At 41.1% G+C, this 17484-nt stretch overlaps 1 protein-coding gene and 1 long non-coding RNA gene across 10 annotated transcripts in view; one reads left to right on the top strand and one right to left on the bottom strand.

The window, feature by feature from the left end:
• The window catches only part of Pik3c2g (phosphatidylinositol-4-phosphate 3-kinase, catalytic subunit type 2 gamma), a 367852-nt gene that overhangs the window by 316908 nt on the left and 33460 nt on the right, over positions 1–17484 (bottom strand). For 3 of the 4 annotated variants that reach the window (XR_010065609.1, XR_005503143.2, XM_039106948.2), the window contains exons 1-4: positions 12987–13661; positions 9675–9757; positions 6302–6459; positions 2764–2878 (exon numbers count right to left, since the gene is read on the bottom strand). Coding sequence is in view for 2 of the 4 variants with exons in the window: in XM_039106948.2 (XP_038962876.1) it covers positions 2764–2878; positions 6302–6459; positions 9675–9757; positions 12987–13661 (1031 nt within the window). In the remaining 2 variants the exon portion in view is untranslated. 4 annotated transcript variants of the gene reach the window in all.
• On the top strand, positions 2494–16694 carry LOC120102423 (uncharacterized). Of its 6 annotated transcripts, none has more exons than XR_010066299.1 (5): positions 2514–2660; positions 9219–9327; positions 12911–13321; positions 13502–13571; positions 14008–16694. It is a non-coding gene; the product is annotated as an uncharacterized LOC120102423 (long non-coding RNA). The 6 variants fall into 6 exon arrangements; XR_010066303.1 differs by lacking the exon at positions 14008–16694 and having other exon boundaries at positions 12911–13102; positions 13220–13321; positions 13502–13959; XR_010066301.1 differs by lacking the exon at positions 14008–16694 and having other exon boundaries at positions 12911–13102; positions 13220–13959.

The following is a 17484-nucleotide window of genomic DNA, read 5'->3' as shown; positions in this document are numbered from 1 at the left end:
GCGCGTTTGTGGTAGAACATAACCACGGTGGAACTCTCAAGCCAAAACCCTTTTTAGTCTCAGGAGATATTTGTAAAGTAATCATTTAGAAACCCAAAGAAGGAACATGACCGCCAAACACTTTAGTATTTATATTCTGCTGCACAGAATTATTAATCTTTTCTTAAACATGCTTTGTATATTCAAGGCTGGTCGCTAAGGAACATCACGCCAATGATTTGTTGTGATAACTAAAAAAGTAATTAAAAGATCAAATAAATATTTAAAGTTTAATTCGTGGCAAACTTTAGGTCGTTTCAGTGAACTATTTAAATCATTTAAAAGGCCTTTAGAATGTATCGCTTTCTTCTCTGCATGTTATACTGTATCGCATGCTCATTTATTTACATATATGTTTATGTTGTCCGCTAGACCCGCAGATGCGGAGGCTTGAAATACATCGCCTTTTAGGATTTCATGAGCTTTCTTAGCAGCAGAAGTTCTAAGTCCATCAATTTTCCTGCAATTTGGCATCACATTTTTCTTTACAGCTGAATAGTATAGGATATATATATATATATATATATATATATATACATATATATGTTTTACATATATATGCAAAGTCATACATATGCTGATGGACACTTGGTTGGTTTAAATTAATTTCTATAGTTGATGACAATAAACAGGGAGGTTCAAATATCTCTGTGGTAGGCTATGGGGTTCTCTGATTACATTCCCAGAAGTGAAACAAATGGGTCATATAATAATTTTCTTCTGAAACATTTTAAATCTTCACAGTTACCTCCACAATGACTTCGTTAACTTGCACTCCCATCCACAGTGAATAAGGCTTCCTCTCTCTACACTTCCTCTCTACAATTTGTTGTCTGACTTTTCTATGGCGGTCCTCCTGACTGGAGTGAGGTAGTAGCTCAAAGTAGTTAATATTCGAGGACGTGGAAAAACTAAATGCAAGTAACAGACATGCGTTATGAGGGAGGATCTAAAGATAATATTTATCCTGTTCTAACTCTGTCATGGATTTCTCATGTGTGTACTTGAGAGTGTGTGTGTGTGTGTGTGTGTGTGTGTGTGTGTCTGTCTGTCTGTCTGTCTCTGTCTTTCTCTCTGTCTCTCTCTGTGTGTTTTTGTGTGTATGTGTCTCTGTGTGTGTCTCTGTCTCTGTCTTTCTGTCTCTCTGTCTCTGTTTCTCTGTGTGTGTGTGTGTGTGTGTGTGTGTGTGTGTCTGTCTGTCTGTCTGTCTCTGTCTTTCTCTCTGTCTCTCTCTCTGTGTGTTTTTGTGTGTATGTGTCTCTGTGTGTGTCTCTGTCTCTGTCTTTCTGTCTCTCTGTCTCTGTTTCTCTCTGTGTTGTGTGTGTCTGTGTGTGTGTGTGTGTGTGTGTGTGTGTGTGTGTTGGATAAATACAAAAGTACAAACTCAATCGTGGAAGTGTAAAATCCAGTGTAAAGCTCAACAACTCTGGAATGGCTGCTTAATTATCTATAAGTTCAGCAAGATGTAAAGACTTTAGGCCTAGTTTATTTCAGTGTGATATGATTTTCAAAGTTTATAAGAAAAATTCATAGATATAAAATAAATCAAAACTTACTGTTTTAGGGAATTATTGCAATTCTTAATCTTAAAAATTCTTACTTGAAAAATCATTATTTGATTAACATGCTTATACTATGCTAGATCAAAACAAAAGAATTAATTCATACTCCAGACTATTACAGGTAGGGTGAGCAACAGGTCTTGAGTTTTAAAACTGAAACTCTCTTTCCCTGGAGATCACCATTCTTAAATAAATAAGTTAGATTGACACCCCAGTCAGAGTTTATGTAAACTATCTTTGCTGGGCTGGAGAGAGAGCTTAGCGCTAAAGAACACCTGCTCCTCTTCCAAAAGACTTCGGTTCAATTCCCAGCATCCTCATGACGACTCACAACCGCCTGTAACTCCAGTTCCAGGGGATCTGATGCCCTCTTCTGGTCTCCATCAGCATTGCATACACACTGTGCACAGATATTCATGAAGGCAAAACACTCACACACGTAAAAGTACATGAATCGTTATATCTATAAATATACAATAAAATAAAGCAACACAAAAGGAAAAGTACCAATGAGCCACGAAATTTCCAAATCTCCACAAAGAGGTTAAAATTAATTTGTAAGTTATGACATGATGTCAAGGGGCTGAGTGTGTCTATAATAGTTTTCCCAGCAAGCGTGAGGCTCCGAGTTCTTTCCCCAGCATGGTGTCTCTACTAGTTACTTTCCTCACGGCTTTGTCCAAACGAAATAGTGAATAAAAATGGCTTAAGGGGGAAGGGTTTATTTCAGCTGAGGATTTTAGAGGATACCACCCATCCTGTCAGGGAAGACCTGGTAAGTCTGCTCCGTTTGTCTACATGGGAGCTTATGGCTGTGGGTTGTCACATCCTGGTGGACCCGGGAGAAGAGGCAGACCGGAAGGAACTGCAGGTGAGTACAACTACAACCCCCACGTGACTGGTACCCACCAACTGGAAACTACATCCGGGTGATTTCAAAGCACCACAAACCCGCCCGCCCCATTAGCTGGAGACCAAACGTTCAAATACCCAAGCCTGTGGCCAGCATCTCGCATTAAAACCGTTAACACATCCTCGCCACTCGAGAGCAGAACGAAGGTAATGTTTGCGAACTGTCTTTTTAAAACACAACAAAACAGAGCCTTGCGGCTTAAAACTGACAAATTACAGCAACCAAAATTGACTTTAATAAGATACTTACGTCTGTAAAAATTCCTCAGAACCGCATATACTTAGAAGATACTCTTTGGGGGAAAGCTGCTCATTTGCACATAAAAGTAGAATTTCGGCAATTAGGTCTTTGACAAGATAATTAGCTGCAAAACAAAAGTGGATAATATGGGTGAGAAAGAGCTCAGGAAATACCCACTGTGAAGCTTCTAAGCACAAACCCTGATAATCACGTTATGAAGGATTGTAGCCAGCTAGCTCCATCCAGGGGAATTAACGCACATCACATTTGTTTGTCCGTTTATTGCATTCGTGGCTACTTCAGATAGAGGCTGCTTGCAATCATTTCAAGCTCAGTTCTGTGTGAAGGGAAAATTTCAAAGCCGGGTATTGCATTTCTCCTATCAAAACCATTTGGTTTTATTATGGCTCCACACGAAAGATACTCTCGGGACGCTGGGGCGATGGCTCTGCAGCTAAATATACTGTCTGCTCTTCCAGAAGATGCGGGGTCAATTCACAGCACTCACAGGGCTGTTCACTGACTCCTGTCTGTAACTCCTGTTCTAGGAGATCCAAGGTTGTCTTCCATGGGCATCAGGGATATACACATACACATGAATGCAGGCAAAACACCCACCAATAAAATAATAAAATAAAATAAAATAAAAAATAAAACCAAAAAGAGATATGGTTGGGTTGGAGAGTTGGCGTAGTGGCAGAGACCGCCTCATTATCAACCTCTGGGGCAGCCTAGGCAAATGTAACCTTCGTTCCAGGGCTATGGCGCCTCCTTCTGGCCAGAGCAGGCACTGCATGTACATGTTGCCAGTGCACACCCTTGGACTCACACATGTAAGTATAAAACAAAATAAAAAAAAAAAACCAAAATATTTTTTTTTGGTTCTTTTTTTCGGAGCTGGGGACCGAACCCAGGGCCTTGTGCTTCCTAGGTAAGCGCTCTACCACTGAGCTAAATCCCCAACCCCCAAAATATTTTTAAAAGATGTGTTATTATTGCCTTGATATTAACATAATATCAAGGTTCTTGGCGTTTTATGCTAAGTCCTGGATATAATACAGACTTCATCATTCTCAGTGAATTTATGAAGACAAGTTCTTCATCCTCTGGGGCTCAGTTTCTTTATTAAAGAGTTTGGATTGCAATAGTTTCTGCCCTTTAGGAATCTTATACGTGAGGTTAACACGTATAAGACAGATTAATGTGGCTGATTTATTTAAACGTGCCATGCCCACATTTTTAGTGTGAGTCAAGGGATTTGACCACTGCGCAAGTGCAGTTGACTCGTACAGCTGGTAAGGGCTGCTAGTAGAGAACTTCCAATGGCCAGCTGCTTTGTTCAGTAGCGATTCATCTGTAATTCTGTATCTGGTTTATTTTACAATCAGATTTTTTTTCCCTTCTACCTCCTTTTTTTGTAAGTGACTTTGAGCGAAACTCGGTAACGTAGAGTGGCAAAAATGGCATTGCTGTGACCAAAAAGGAGACACAAACGTAAAGTGTATATTTTTATGGTAGATCAAGATGTCATCAAGGAATGTATTTGAAAAACCAAATAGTAGAGTTCCTGAGGGAGTGACGGACGGCCATGCCTTGCCCTGGCACAGAGGGTCCTCACCATATCACAGCCTGGGGACGCTGAAAGAACGGTGTGGATTAAAGTTAGCTCAAAGTAAGACCACAGGCAAAATCCCTGGCAAAGGACTCTGGAAAACAGCAGAGAAAGCTGCTGGTACATGGTGGCTAGACACCGGGACTTTACTTTCCTGTTGCCAGGACTATGGGTGCTGCCCTACATGATACATTGTTGCTTAGATACGGATCTCCTCTTGATGTTCCTGTGAGGCCCCATAGCCCACTGTCCACCTCTCTCCCCCACACTTTAGTTTTGTTGGAGCAGAAGAGTCTGAAATTTACTTTCAAACACAGACAGTACAGTACTTCTAAGTGTTTCGACTAGCTTTGGAATGAGGAAACCTAGTTTCTATGTTTGGGGAGTTGGGGGTAAATGCAGGAGAGAAAGAAAGTCACAAGCGTGATTTGGTCCTGGAAATCTGGATTCCCCCAGTTCCAAGCCCTCAGCCCACCAGGATGAGAGCTTTGGAGAATTGTCTGCTGTGCGTCTATGAAGTAAGGGCCCCAGCTACCCGTGCCTCATAGGTCTAGACCTGAAGCCACCATCTGTATCCCGGAGTCTTCAAATCATTGAACGAGCCCCTCATCTGTATATTGTCAACACACATACCAGGGCTTCCTTCGTGTGGATTTTACACCTGTATTTTTATTTTAGCCCGCAAGAGAATCATTCTAAACATCCTGTGTCATCTCTCACTTCTTGTAACTCTCCTCATTCTTTAACCCTTAATTCCCCAGCAACTTCAGCCACTGGACCCTGATAATGTGCTGGTTAGTTAAAAAATGGAAGACCATCGGCTGGAGAGACACAATTCTGCTCTTAAATATTGGGAGCTGGGTCTATTAAGAGATGGGCTGACTGTTCGTTGTTGGAGAAATGGCACGTATGCTTAAGAACTTAGCTTTCATCATCATCATCATCATCATCATCATCATCATCATCATCATCATCATCATCATCATTTTGGAAATACAAGCCAGTGAATCAGCAGAGAACAAGGCAGGGATAACTGCCAGGGAAAGACGAGCTCGAGGCTATAAGGAAATTGTGAGCTTCGACATTTGTGTCATAAGTACATTCCTAGGTCTTTGATGCTTTTTTTACACTTAAACTCTATAAGGAATGCTGACTTTGTTTAAAAATATCTTCTCTCTTGCCTCAGCCAACAGGAGTCTTCAAACCATATGGTTTTAACAGGTATATCAACACACTGTGTCTGTCTGTTGTTAACTGTATTTACTCAAAGCCTCAACTAGAGCAGAGGAAAAGGGGATATTTACAAATATTAACCAGTGAAAACATTTCCCAGTCCCTCATGTGACTGAAAATGCTTCCCTCTTGTTAAGTAATAACCTATGTAGTTGACATCAGACACTTAACAAATGACCACTGCTTCCTAAAATAACAGACCATAGCACAAATACAGGGCATTGCGTAACTTTAAAGGTATCTTCAAGTATAAAGAAGAAAATGTCTAGTAAGACTCATTCTCGGTCAACAGTACTGATCATTAGGATAGTGTGGGTCGCACAGAGTTTTTAAATTTCTCGTGGTGGGACCAGATCTCCTCTAACGTTCTTCTCCACAATTTATTCACACACATGAACAAAGTACTTGTTCCCGCTGAGTAGGAAACGGTGTTTCCAGTCATACACCATCTTTATCTTGAATATTTTAGAAATTCGACTTATTTTAATTGCACAGAAAACCTGCACCACCTGCTATTATTCACAACAAGGAAACAAAGACTTTTCTGGAGAGCTATGGGAAGGGCGTAGGTGTTTCTCACTCAGATGTCTACAATTAATAGCTCCTGGCTCTTTTCCTCTGATTTTCCTTCAGGGCAAAATGGCGCTGAACAGTGGTTCTTTCAGTGAGTTGAAGGCGATCCGTGAACACGAGTTTTCTTACCGGGTGGCTTAAGAAGAAGAAGTTGTGCCGAGTTATCAGTGGAAATTTTAACTCTGAACTGGGTGTCAGCGAAGAGCCGAGATGGATAGGCTGTGGTGATGGCCCAGATCTTTCCGGAATTGGAATTAGTGTCACTTGCATGATATAGTCCTCTTATTCTGAAAAGCATGTGTAAAGGAAGAATAAGCTTAGGGCCGGATCTGCATCATTCTTTTGAAACATCACCCAATCACGAGGAACGCCAGCAGCATGAGAACAACAGGAAAACCAGGAGACAGCCTCCTCTGTCTGTGTGACATGGGACACTTACTGAGGTTGCTTTGGTGTCCGTTACAATCACTGCAAGAACAAAGGCAGGGGCAGCTCATAGGCTTCTGGGGGATGCACCGTCATAAATAATTAATACTATGTTTTCCTAGCTGCCAAGATAGGAATTCACCCAGAGTGGCATCACTTGTGTCCCTGACTTCCCTCCTGATGCCAGGACCTCCTCTCTCGTGTTCCCTTCACACCCAGTTCCCTCAAAGCTGTAAACACACCCCAGATATGAGTAAGTAAATTAATTCTTTAGTTTGTGTGTAATTCACAAACACTGCTCCTGTTTCTTTATTATCTTAAAAGTTATAGATTTTACAAAGATAAAGTGTATTATAAGGACACGTAGGAGTCAAAGGATTGCTAAAAAGCTAATCCTTGTATCGGACACTTTGAGTTCGAATCCCCCTGCCTCTGCTTTGGGATAGTAGAGCCAGAGGCAGACTATCTGACTTGGCTCTTTGTGCACACAAAAGGAGCCATTACCACCTATTTTAAAGGATTTATGTGAGGGGTAAAAGAGAAAAGGCATAAAAAATTTACAGACTCTGCAGCCATGCGAAGTGTTATAATAATCATTATGTGTTTCCATGGTTGGTCCCAGTAGGGCCATGTTTTATGTCAATATAGAACACATTATGAAGACATTAACAAATACAAAATGCTTCTCACGGTGAAATCAAATCTTGTCAGTATTTTTTGTGTTGGTTATACTGACATCTAAACTCTCCTTAAATGGAAAATTATGGTTCAATAGTAATCTTTGGATACTTTGTGTTGTGGTTTATATAAAGTATCTTGCACAGCCTCACAAGCCCATGTGTTTGAACACTGGGTAGCCAGATTGTTTCCCACTTTTCCCACTTTATGGTGATAGGAAGACTTTTAGGATGTGGAGCCCACCCGAAAGAAGTGGGTAGTGTGGGGTGGGCCTGGGGCGTATAGCCTAGATCCACTTCCTGACGCCTCCCTGCTTCAGATATTAGCACTGGTAATAACAAGACAGTGTTCAGTGCATGAACAGTTTCAGCTTCTAGCGTTTGGAGAAATTAAATTTAAAGTGCAAAGTCATGATTGATTCTTCCCTAACCCTTGAAGGGCATCCACTGTCAACCAGGACTTCTTTTGAGAATTGTGGAAGGAATTTTATTCAGTTTCATAATCATGTGTTGTTTCTTTAAAACATGAGATTTTTAAACTATGTCAAAACAATCAAATCAAGGAATTAGAAATATCATTAATAAGATCATAAATGAATACTAACAATGTATTTAACTAAACTTATTTAAATATTAGAAAGATAATTGCAATTAGATATTTAAATTTATTTTATCATCGGTTGGGAGAATGTCTTGTGAAATGTGATGTGCATATTTTAATTGATTTTCTTATTTACTTTTTAAGGGTTGAATTGACAATTCCAAGCACTGAATGAAGCCTAACAGCCCTTATTCACAGAATAATGTGCATGCATTCACTTAAGCATGACAGTTGCTGGTTTCTTTTCACTTAACCAACTTTACCATTTGGTTGGCTGCTTAAGTTCTCATAATTATTTGAAAGCAAATAAGGAAAAGTGCTTTAAGAATTTGAACACAAATCACAAGCCATTGGCACGGTCATTTAAGATACTTTCCTGATGGTACTGCATCTGCATTCTGTCCTCTAAGATTATAAAGTTACATAACAGAGGAAGAAAACATTGCCGTGCTTTAAAAAGGCTTCCCCTCAGTGGCGTATTAAGGTGGTGACTACTCACACTACTCAGGGAGGAATGACCAAATGATAGCTTCGGAGACTTAGTTTTACTATTGGTTTTAAGTTGTGTGTATGCATTTCTGTATGTGGGTATGTGCATGTGAGTGCAGGTACAAATGGATTCACAAGAGAACATCGGGTCCCCTGGAGTCAGAATGACAGAGAGTTGTAAACGACCAGCTATGGGTGCTGGAAACCAAACATGGGTTCTCTGCAGGAGCAGCAAATGCTCTTAACTCCTGAGCCATCTCTTGCTAAGGAACGCATCAACACTGTGGTCCTCAGTCCTTCTAGCTTAAGAATCTAAAGGACCTGTTCGGTTTCTTATTGTGTAAATTAGCAAGAAATGAATGAAAATTGGCATAAGTTGTATAGCTTTGAGAATCTTCTGTTGTACTTTTCTGGGTACATATTTCTACTTCTTCCAATGTGGTTGTCAGGGTGTCTTGTGTGTGTGCTGGTTTGGCTGGGTGGTTGGTTAGCTTTGATCTTAGGTATGTCTAATTTTATTTTTATTTTAAAATATGAACCTGTATTATGAATGAATGAAGATGTTTTGGGAATGGAACTGTCCTTTAAACTGATCAGTGACTCAAAACTTTCATCTACTTTCATCTTTAGTAGGAAGCCAAGGCCTTTAAATAAATGCACGTTTTTTATAGTTAAGACAAAAAGCTCAAGTGAAAAACCCCTAGAGGACGGAAATGCATCAAATTTCCAAATAAAAGAAACGTTTCCATTAGATAAATGTTAATAACATGAGAAAAGTACTCTCCCGTCTAGCAGGATATTAATTTTTATATTATCAAGGAGACCAAGGTCATTGCAGGAACTTTCTCCACAGATTTGTCAATTCTCCAACGGTTTTGTATGTGCTTGTTCAACGTGGTGGCACCACACTTGGGATAAGAGTCAGCTGACTGGAAGGCCCTGACACGGCCAGAATGTCCCAGGTAGGAGCGTGAACCTGTGTCAATTTAGGCCTGGGCCTCAGGGCTCAAATGCTATGTAATTAAATGAATTACAAATACAGCAAAAATCAAACTACCCACAAACAAGGCCAGTTCTGTCAGAGAAACTATCTTTTAATCAAATTTAAATGGAAAAATACTTAAGAGTATGAGGAAGAAAAATCAGCCATCAAGGTGATCAATGATAACCTGTGAAAATTGTTTTATTCCATTAACAAGCTAAGGGACCCACATTTTGCATGCAGAACTAATCACTGAGTGGGTTGAAAAATAGAGAAATTTAATCAAACACGGGAAACTTCAATATTTATTAAAAGAGCGATACTCACTTTGTTACATTGTTGCAAAAGGAGGCGAGGCTCTTGTTACTCCCTTGGGGTGCTTCAACTATTTCAAGGGGGCAACCAATGGGCTGGAAGTAAAAATCGCTAAATTAATGCATCTCAAGGCAGAGGAAAAGAGCAACATGTTTGTGTGATTTCCCTCTAAAGATCAGGTTGCATTTACTTTTACCTTTTTGATATCTATTTAAGTAGCATTTGCATACTGAAAAATGGGTAGACTTTAGGTATATACTTTTAGTTTTCAGAAATGTATACATCTGTGCTATCAACAACCATGGAAAATATTGAACAGATCCTCGGGTTCCATTGCCTCTAGCTCTCGCCGTATCGCCATCTGATTCAGACTGCCTCTGGCTTTCGCTGCCTCTGGCTCTCATTGTCTCTGCCAATCACTGCCTCTGGTTCTCACTGCCTCTGGCTCTCACTGTCTCTGTCTCCCACTGCCTCTGGTTCCTACTCCCTCTGGTTCTCACTGTCTCTGGTTCCTACTCCCTCTGGTTCCCATTGCCTCTGGTTCCTACTCCCTCTGGTTCCAACTGCCTCTGGTTCCCACTGCCTTTAGCTCTCACTGCCTCTGGCCTCACTGTCTCTGGCTCTCACTGTCTCCGACTCTCCCTGTCTCTGGTTCCCACTCTCTCTGGTTCTCCCTGTCTCTGGCTCTTACTGCCTCTGGTTCCCACTGTCTCCGACTCCATTTTCTCTGACTCCTAGCTCTCTGATGAGAAGTTTCAGTTGTTCCCATGTTGTCACACTGTCTGAAATCATTCCACCTCCTCATAATTCCTTTCGATGTCTTGATTTTAGATTACCTGAATATCATTTGCCTGTATTTGGGTGACTTGGCCTTTATTTGTAATCTGCTGCTTCTTTGACTCTACAATTAGGTATTTTCAATTAAATTTGAGAAATTATTTTGACAATGTTCCATGGCCTTCCAAATAACAACCTCATATTTGGCCAAGATGTAGTAATTCCCCCTGAGATTCCTCCTAAACCTACCCATAGCGTAGCTTTCTCTCTGACAGCACAATGTCCAGCAAGTGCAAGCTGCTTTTGCAGTCTGTAGCTAACAGTCCAGCTTTGCTCTCCAATTCAGGAGCTGTGCTGTTATGTGGGCTCCACCACGCTGCACAGCTGCAGGGTGCTGCCCTTCAGGCACAAACCAGGATGCTGGCAGCTCTTAGGGAATCTGTGTTTCCTGCTGCCTGTTGTCCAAAGTCTGAATTCAGCTGGTTTATTTATCTTGTCTAATTTTAAGACTATTTATAATAGTAGGGTAAAGTTACTGATTATCATATTGTTGTGATATGAATTAGATATCCTTAAGATGTATTCAGTTTTTATTCAGATAATTTGAGGTGGAATTTCTTATGCAATGACCTTCTCTCAGAGTTAGTTATTTGCTTTTGTACTTCCTTTAAAATTATCTTTTATTTGCCAGATGTAATTGTCATTTCAAAGGTTTACTGGTGAATAATCTTACCCCTTCTAGCTTTTTCTGAAGTCTGACTGATTGATTCAATTTAGCTGTTCTGGTTCAAACTTCTTTCTGAGTTGCCTGGTTGAAATTGGCTTCTCCTCACTTCTGACTGAATTGCTCTGCCCGGCCTTAAACTAACTCTGGTAATATGTTCTAGTCTTCTCACTCCTTCTCATCCTCTGGTTCATCCCGTCTTCACCTGTGTCTAGCTTGTTGTCCCTGCAACCTGACTATAAAACTGTCCCTGTAAAAACTGCCCTGAGCTCCACAAGTTGAGCTGCTGCAAACTCCAGTCTACTGCACTGCCCCTCGACTCGCTGGCTCAGCCCAAGTGACTCACAGCAGCTCAGAGATCTGCTTGCCTCTGTTTCTGGGCTTAAAGGCTTGTCTGTATTCCAGCCGGATCACCCAGACCTAGAAGAGCTTTGGATATGATCCTTTGCTAGAACAGCCATGTGACTGGATTAAAATTCCTCCACAATTTCCATCTGTGGATTTACTATGTTGAAACTGGTTTTCATAAGATCAGTGTTAGTCAATTTCTGAATTCCAAGAAATTTCTTTACTTCCCTAAATACTTTCTGGCCAGCATGTCAAAGGATCATTTAACAATTTGACCACAAGTTGCTGTTCAGTGAATGAAGAATCTTTTGGCTCCTCCTGTATATTGCAACTGCTGTGATCTCTCTCTCTCTCTCTCTCTCTCTCTCTCTCTCTCTCTCTCTCTCTCTCTTTCTCTTTCTCTTTTCTCTCTCTCTTTCTCTCTTTCTCTCCCTCCCTCCCTCCTTCTCTCCTTCTCCCTCCCCTTCCTGCTCCCACTCCCCTTTCCCCTGCCCCTCTTCTCTCTCCCATGTGTGTGTGTGTGTCTGTGTGTGTCTGTGTGTGTGTGTGTGTGTGTGTGTGTGTGTGTGTGTGTGTGTGTGTGTGCAGGCCAGAAACTGAAGTCAGGTGTTTTCCTCAGTCAGCTCTTTGGGTCACTCATTAAACCTGGAACTCACAGATTTGACCAGATTGAATGATTAGATATCCAAAGATCTACCTGTCTCTGTCTCGCCAGTACTGTGATTGTCAACTCATGCCACAACACCTAGCATTTTTGTGGTTGCCGAGGATCTAAAAACCCCATGTTTGCATGCCATCTCTCTAGTCTCTCCCACTCGTTTTATTTTTTAATTATGATCTGCTTCTTGCTTTTTTGCTTTTTTAGAAGCATAAAACTTTTCAAACATGGTACAGGAAATTCTGTGGCTGCTCCAGTGACCATGCAGTGATCAAAGAAAGGATTAAAGTCAATTGAACAGTAATTACTTAACTTTTTACTTTTTGTCAGGTTTCTATGCATTATGCTTCAAAATCAAATAATTTAGGAGCCTCTATGTGCAAGGGCACTTTCCCCTGCTACTAAAAATAATAAGATTTTAAGTCATATAGTGTGACTCAAATTATAGATGTAATGGGATATAAGTATGTTTTTATGACAGGAATAGGTAAATTCCACAAGCTAAACTTTCATTTGTACTTTTATCTATTAAAATGTATTAGTTTATAATATATTTTACATATAAATATACATTAATATAATATACTAACATAGGTTATACCAATATATTAATAAATTTGATGACCTATAGTCTTGAAAAATGATAGTTAAATGTACTTTTACAATAGTTGTTAGTTTAAGAACATGAAATTTGTAAAAATAAAATGTTCTAACTAATACTAATAAATTTTCCTTCCTAAGATCATCTAACTTTATTACCAATTAATGCAATTCTCTACTGAATGGTCGCCTCCATGTTTGTGTGCATTGCACGTACCTCTGTGCTTTCCACTGACATGTTCTCCGATGCCCTGGGTAGAAAGGAGTCTTTAGAGAACACCAGAGAAGGTTCTACAAGATCCGCATCTCCACTTCCTTTTTCCTCACTATCGGGTATGGAGTCCATTGAGTAGGGTGAATAATGATGGGGAATATTGTTTTCAAGTTCCACATAATAGTTACAATGTTCGGTCCCTGATTGTCCTTGTTGATGACATTTATCCAAGCCAGTGGATGACGGAGTTAGAGCACTGAACCTGGGATCCTCACCACCATGATATTTTCTTGTGGGATTTCTCCAGGAGGCTCCCTCATGAATGAACTGATGTGCAGGTAATACAGCAGGATTAAAACCAATGGCTGATGCTTTTCCAAAAGGAAGCTGGGAGAAGTGGGGACTCTGAGAAGTGAATTCATTGAAGTGCCTTGGGTGGGGTCCATATATGGATTGCCATTTTGAATCCAAGTTTGGTGTATCTGGTACAAAACACGTGCCTTCTTTTTCATCCTCAGGCAGTGGAGTTTTGTTACTGAGCTCTTCCACAAGCTGATCAAAACCCAACCTGACTTGCCTGGAAGAAAGGTGCTGGTCTGCATGGTGACACTGCTGGTGATCATGTCCACCTTCCTGTGGTTCAGCACGGTTTGGCTCTGTTTGCCAATTGTATGCCATTTTTGATTTTGTGTAACGGAGAGGATTTATTTGGCCCCAAATGTCTTGTTGATATTATAAAAGAAGTTCCAAATTTTCCTAGAAAAAAGCAAAACAAAACAAAACAAAAGTGGTCTTTAGTGACAAAGGCACTTGCAAAAACAAAACCACGTTGACTAAATAATGCAAACGCTTTGATTGTTCCCATGGCCGGTGAGACTTTTGTGAATACCACTCAGTCCATCAGGACCAAAGCACGGAGAATCTAAGGGAAAAGACTGACTGCATAGATTAATAATATTCTTTTGATTGACAAACAGGTACCCCCTCGGCTCTTTTTGATCACTGTTATTTTGTGTGTGTGCAGCACTGTGTGCCCGATGCTTAGACAAAAGGTGCCCGAGAACTGGAGCTACAAACAGCCGCTACCACCACATGGGTGTCGGGACCTCAGCCACAATCTTCAAGAGCGTTGCTAACCACCAAGCAATCCCTCCAACACATGCGCTTCTTAAACCCATCCAGAACCCATGTGCCCTTGAACTGACTGCTCTTCCGAGATCAGCGCATCTTCCTCAGTCACTCAACACGTGTGCGGATGCCTCAATGGCCTTTTCGTTATTAAGCACTATCCCATTCACATGCAGTCTTAATCCCTGCCCTCCTCCAGTAGCTAGAGTTTCCCTCCCAAACTCAAGTGTAAGTAACTGCAGGTTCTTTTATCTACTTCTAACTACTTCCATTAAATGCTTTAATGAGTTTCACGCCATTAAACTCTCCCTCCCTTGAAAACGCTTTGGTCCTTCGCAGCGCTTGATATGAGTTCTCTGTTCTTTCTTCTCAGTCCCTTGTTCTTCCTTTGTCTCCTCACTCGCAGCCACACTCAGAATCTCTCCTCTCTGTTACTTCTCAAGCACCCCTTTATCTACTCACCGCGTCCTCCCTGATCCTTTCTAGGGTTTATTTATTCTCTCGTGTAGGCTATTCCTTTCTTCTATGTCTAGAGGTTTATTTTAGGTTTAGTTTTGCACATGCGTATCGGTGCGTGGGCATGCGTGAGGATACCTGTGGAGATCAGAGGAGGGCTTCCTATCCCCTGAAGCCGAAGTTACAGGTACGTGTGGGCCACCTGTGTGTGGGTGCTCAGGACTGAACTTGGACTCTTGCAGGGACAGCAAGCATGTGCAGTCGTGGATCAGATGTGGATCCATCTCACCAGCCCCGTTCTGTGGTTTAAATTATCACCTGCTTTCCATGACTTCTCCAAGGACCCACTGAACCTACTTAATGTTCCCATTCATTCTCTTTTTACTGTGACATCATTTATATAAAGTTAGAAAACACTCATGATACTCGGTAGAATTAGGAGTCAGGATAATTAATTCGTGTTCGTTCGGCAAATTATTATCCATGTCTACAGGCTGTGTAGAATAACCCTTCAAAACCCACTGAGAATTTTTCAGCGAAAATCTTTTAGTCACTCCATAACAATATTTAGTTAAGATGACAGTAATGACTTTTCTTTTGTGCTAGTTTGGGATTTTGTTACATTTTCATCATAAAATTAATTAGTTTAGCTGCTCGTTCAATCTCAAGTACTGAAGATTCAACTTATATCCCATTGTTCTCCATGGCACCAAACGCTATCATCCACCCAGCCCGTAAGCCAGACACCAAGGTTTAGCTTCCAATCTCCTCTCTCCTTTATTCTCCCATATGCAAAAGTCCACCGGCTGGTTTCTCACATGAACACAATTTGAGTCTAGCTCCCTGTCTCTTGTACACCACTTTCCACTCCTAATTTAAACTCATCAGCCTTCCCCTGATATCAAACCGCTTCTGCATTCTCTGCGGCCCATTCTGCTCCTCATTTCCCTTCAGTTTAAGGTTTTATTTCAGCACATTTCCGTGGCTACAGTATCTTCCGTGGTTTTCCACACAGTTGTTAAGATCCTACATGGCCCGGCTCTATGCTCACTCTCAGATCACATTCTGTCATCCGCTTGGTTCTGTGTGGGGCATCACATGGTGGCCGCAGAACCATGGGCAGGATAGGTCTCCTCACTCCTGGGGGCATTTCCCTGGGTTAGGCTGGATGCGCAGCTCCTGACTGGATTATTCTTCCACACAATAGTCATTAGTCAGGGCTCAGGTAAACTTGGTCTGTGTCTGTCTGTCTGTCCGTCTGTCTATCAGTATCTTTCATCTTACTCTACAATCTAGGCAGGTCTAGCTCTGGCCCACATGGCATAGCCCAGGATGACCTCGCATTCACAGAGCTTTTCTTTGTCGTTTGTTTTTGATCCCCGCCCCCTTCTCATCCAGACTTACAGGTATGAGCCACCAACATCCATTTAATTAATTAATTAATTAATCAATTAATTTATACAAAGAAAAGACAATGTCCCCTACTAGATTAGGGCTACATTGCCTCATCTACATTTCCTCTTCCTGTGGCGCTGTCTACACTTTTCATCCCACGGAACACTTCCCCGTTCTCTCCACTTCACCTGTCGCAGCGCTCCGTTTGTATTGGTGGCACAAATGAGTCTGTCAATTAAACAACATAAAGCCGAGATATGTGAGGAGGAAATGAGATAGGCTTGGGAATCGTCCCTCCTCAGCCAAGTAAACGTGGGATGCTCATTACGGTTAGCAACTGTATCTTCTCAATCTTATCGATTGATGGAGAATTTTCTGGACCTCTGGCCGTGCTTCTGGAAGATTACCTTAGTTGTGCTAATTGAACGGGACTGCCTGCCTACGGTGGGTGGTAGGGCCATTCCACAAATGGATTTTTGGATTCTGCCACTGTAGAAAGGGATCCAAGAAGCAACATCTTCCGTTGCTGCCTGTGTGACAAGTTGCCTCAAGGGCCTTTCTCCTTGACTCCCAATCATGATGGACTCTGCTTTGAACACCGAGCTAAAACCACAAATCGCCATTTTGTTTTTATTAAAAATGATGCCGATCAACTGACTCATTTCCCCATCGATCCTTTAAGAAATGAGAATTTACTTTCATTATACTTACATTAAAATACTTTAAACACCATTTGATTAATGAATTGTATTTATACTGCTCTACACACTCAGACGAGAGCTTGATTGACAGACTGGGAAGCATTTCCGAGAGATATTTTAACAACATACACAATGAAGTATTAAATGGAAAATTAACAAAATTTGGTGTAGGGGCTGGAGAGATGGCTCAGAAATCGAGAGCACTTGCAATTCCTGTAGAGGACCAGGATTCCGTTCTAGAAACCCCCATAGCAGCGCACAACAGTCTATAATTCTAGCTTCAGGTATCTAGCGTCTTCTCCTGGCCTCTGAAGGCACGAAATGCATACAATGCACAGACATGCAGGCAAGCAAACATACACATAAAATAAGATTAATAAAATGTCAAGTATTTTTATTTTATAAATATACAAGAATAAACTAAATTAAAATATTATTTAGAATTTCTTCTAACATTTTGACTTAGATCTATGTTCCCTTTCAAGTAGTGACATTTAAAAGAAGTCCTTTTTCTGGTGACAGCCGTGTTTCATTTCAATACCGTGCACTTTTTCATTTATCTGTCATAAAAGTCAGAATTTTACAGCAGATGAATCTTTGACTTCAACAACCTGACCCACAGGTCTTCCTTAGCTGATGACCCACTCCTCTGTATCCTGTCACGGGAACTGTGGTAATGGTGACTCCTTAGAACACTGTTCACCTCACTCTGCCTGAGGTCAGACTTATGGAGAGCTAATTAATTACCTGGCCTCAGAGAGAAATCGGGAGACCAAATAAAGCAGTATTCAAAAAATAGCCCCTGTCTGCTGCCCCTGTCC

The sequence above is a fragment of the Rattus norvegicus genome, chromosome 4 (genome assembly GCF_036323735.1).
Source record: "Rattus norvegicus strain BN/NHsdMcwi chromosome 4, GRCr8, whole genome shotgun sequence".
NCBI classification, from domain to species: domain Eukaryota; kingdom Metazoa; phylum Chordata; class Mammalia; order Rodentia; family Muridae; genus Rattus; species Rattus norvegicus.
Note: the sequence above shows the minus strand (reverse complement) of the source record. Positions and strands in the feature narration are given on the sequence as shown.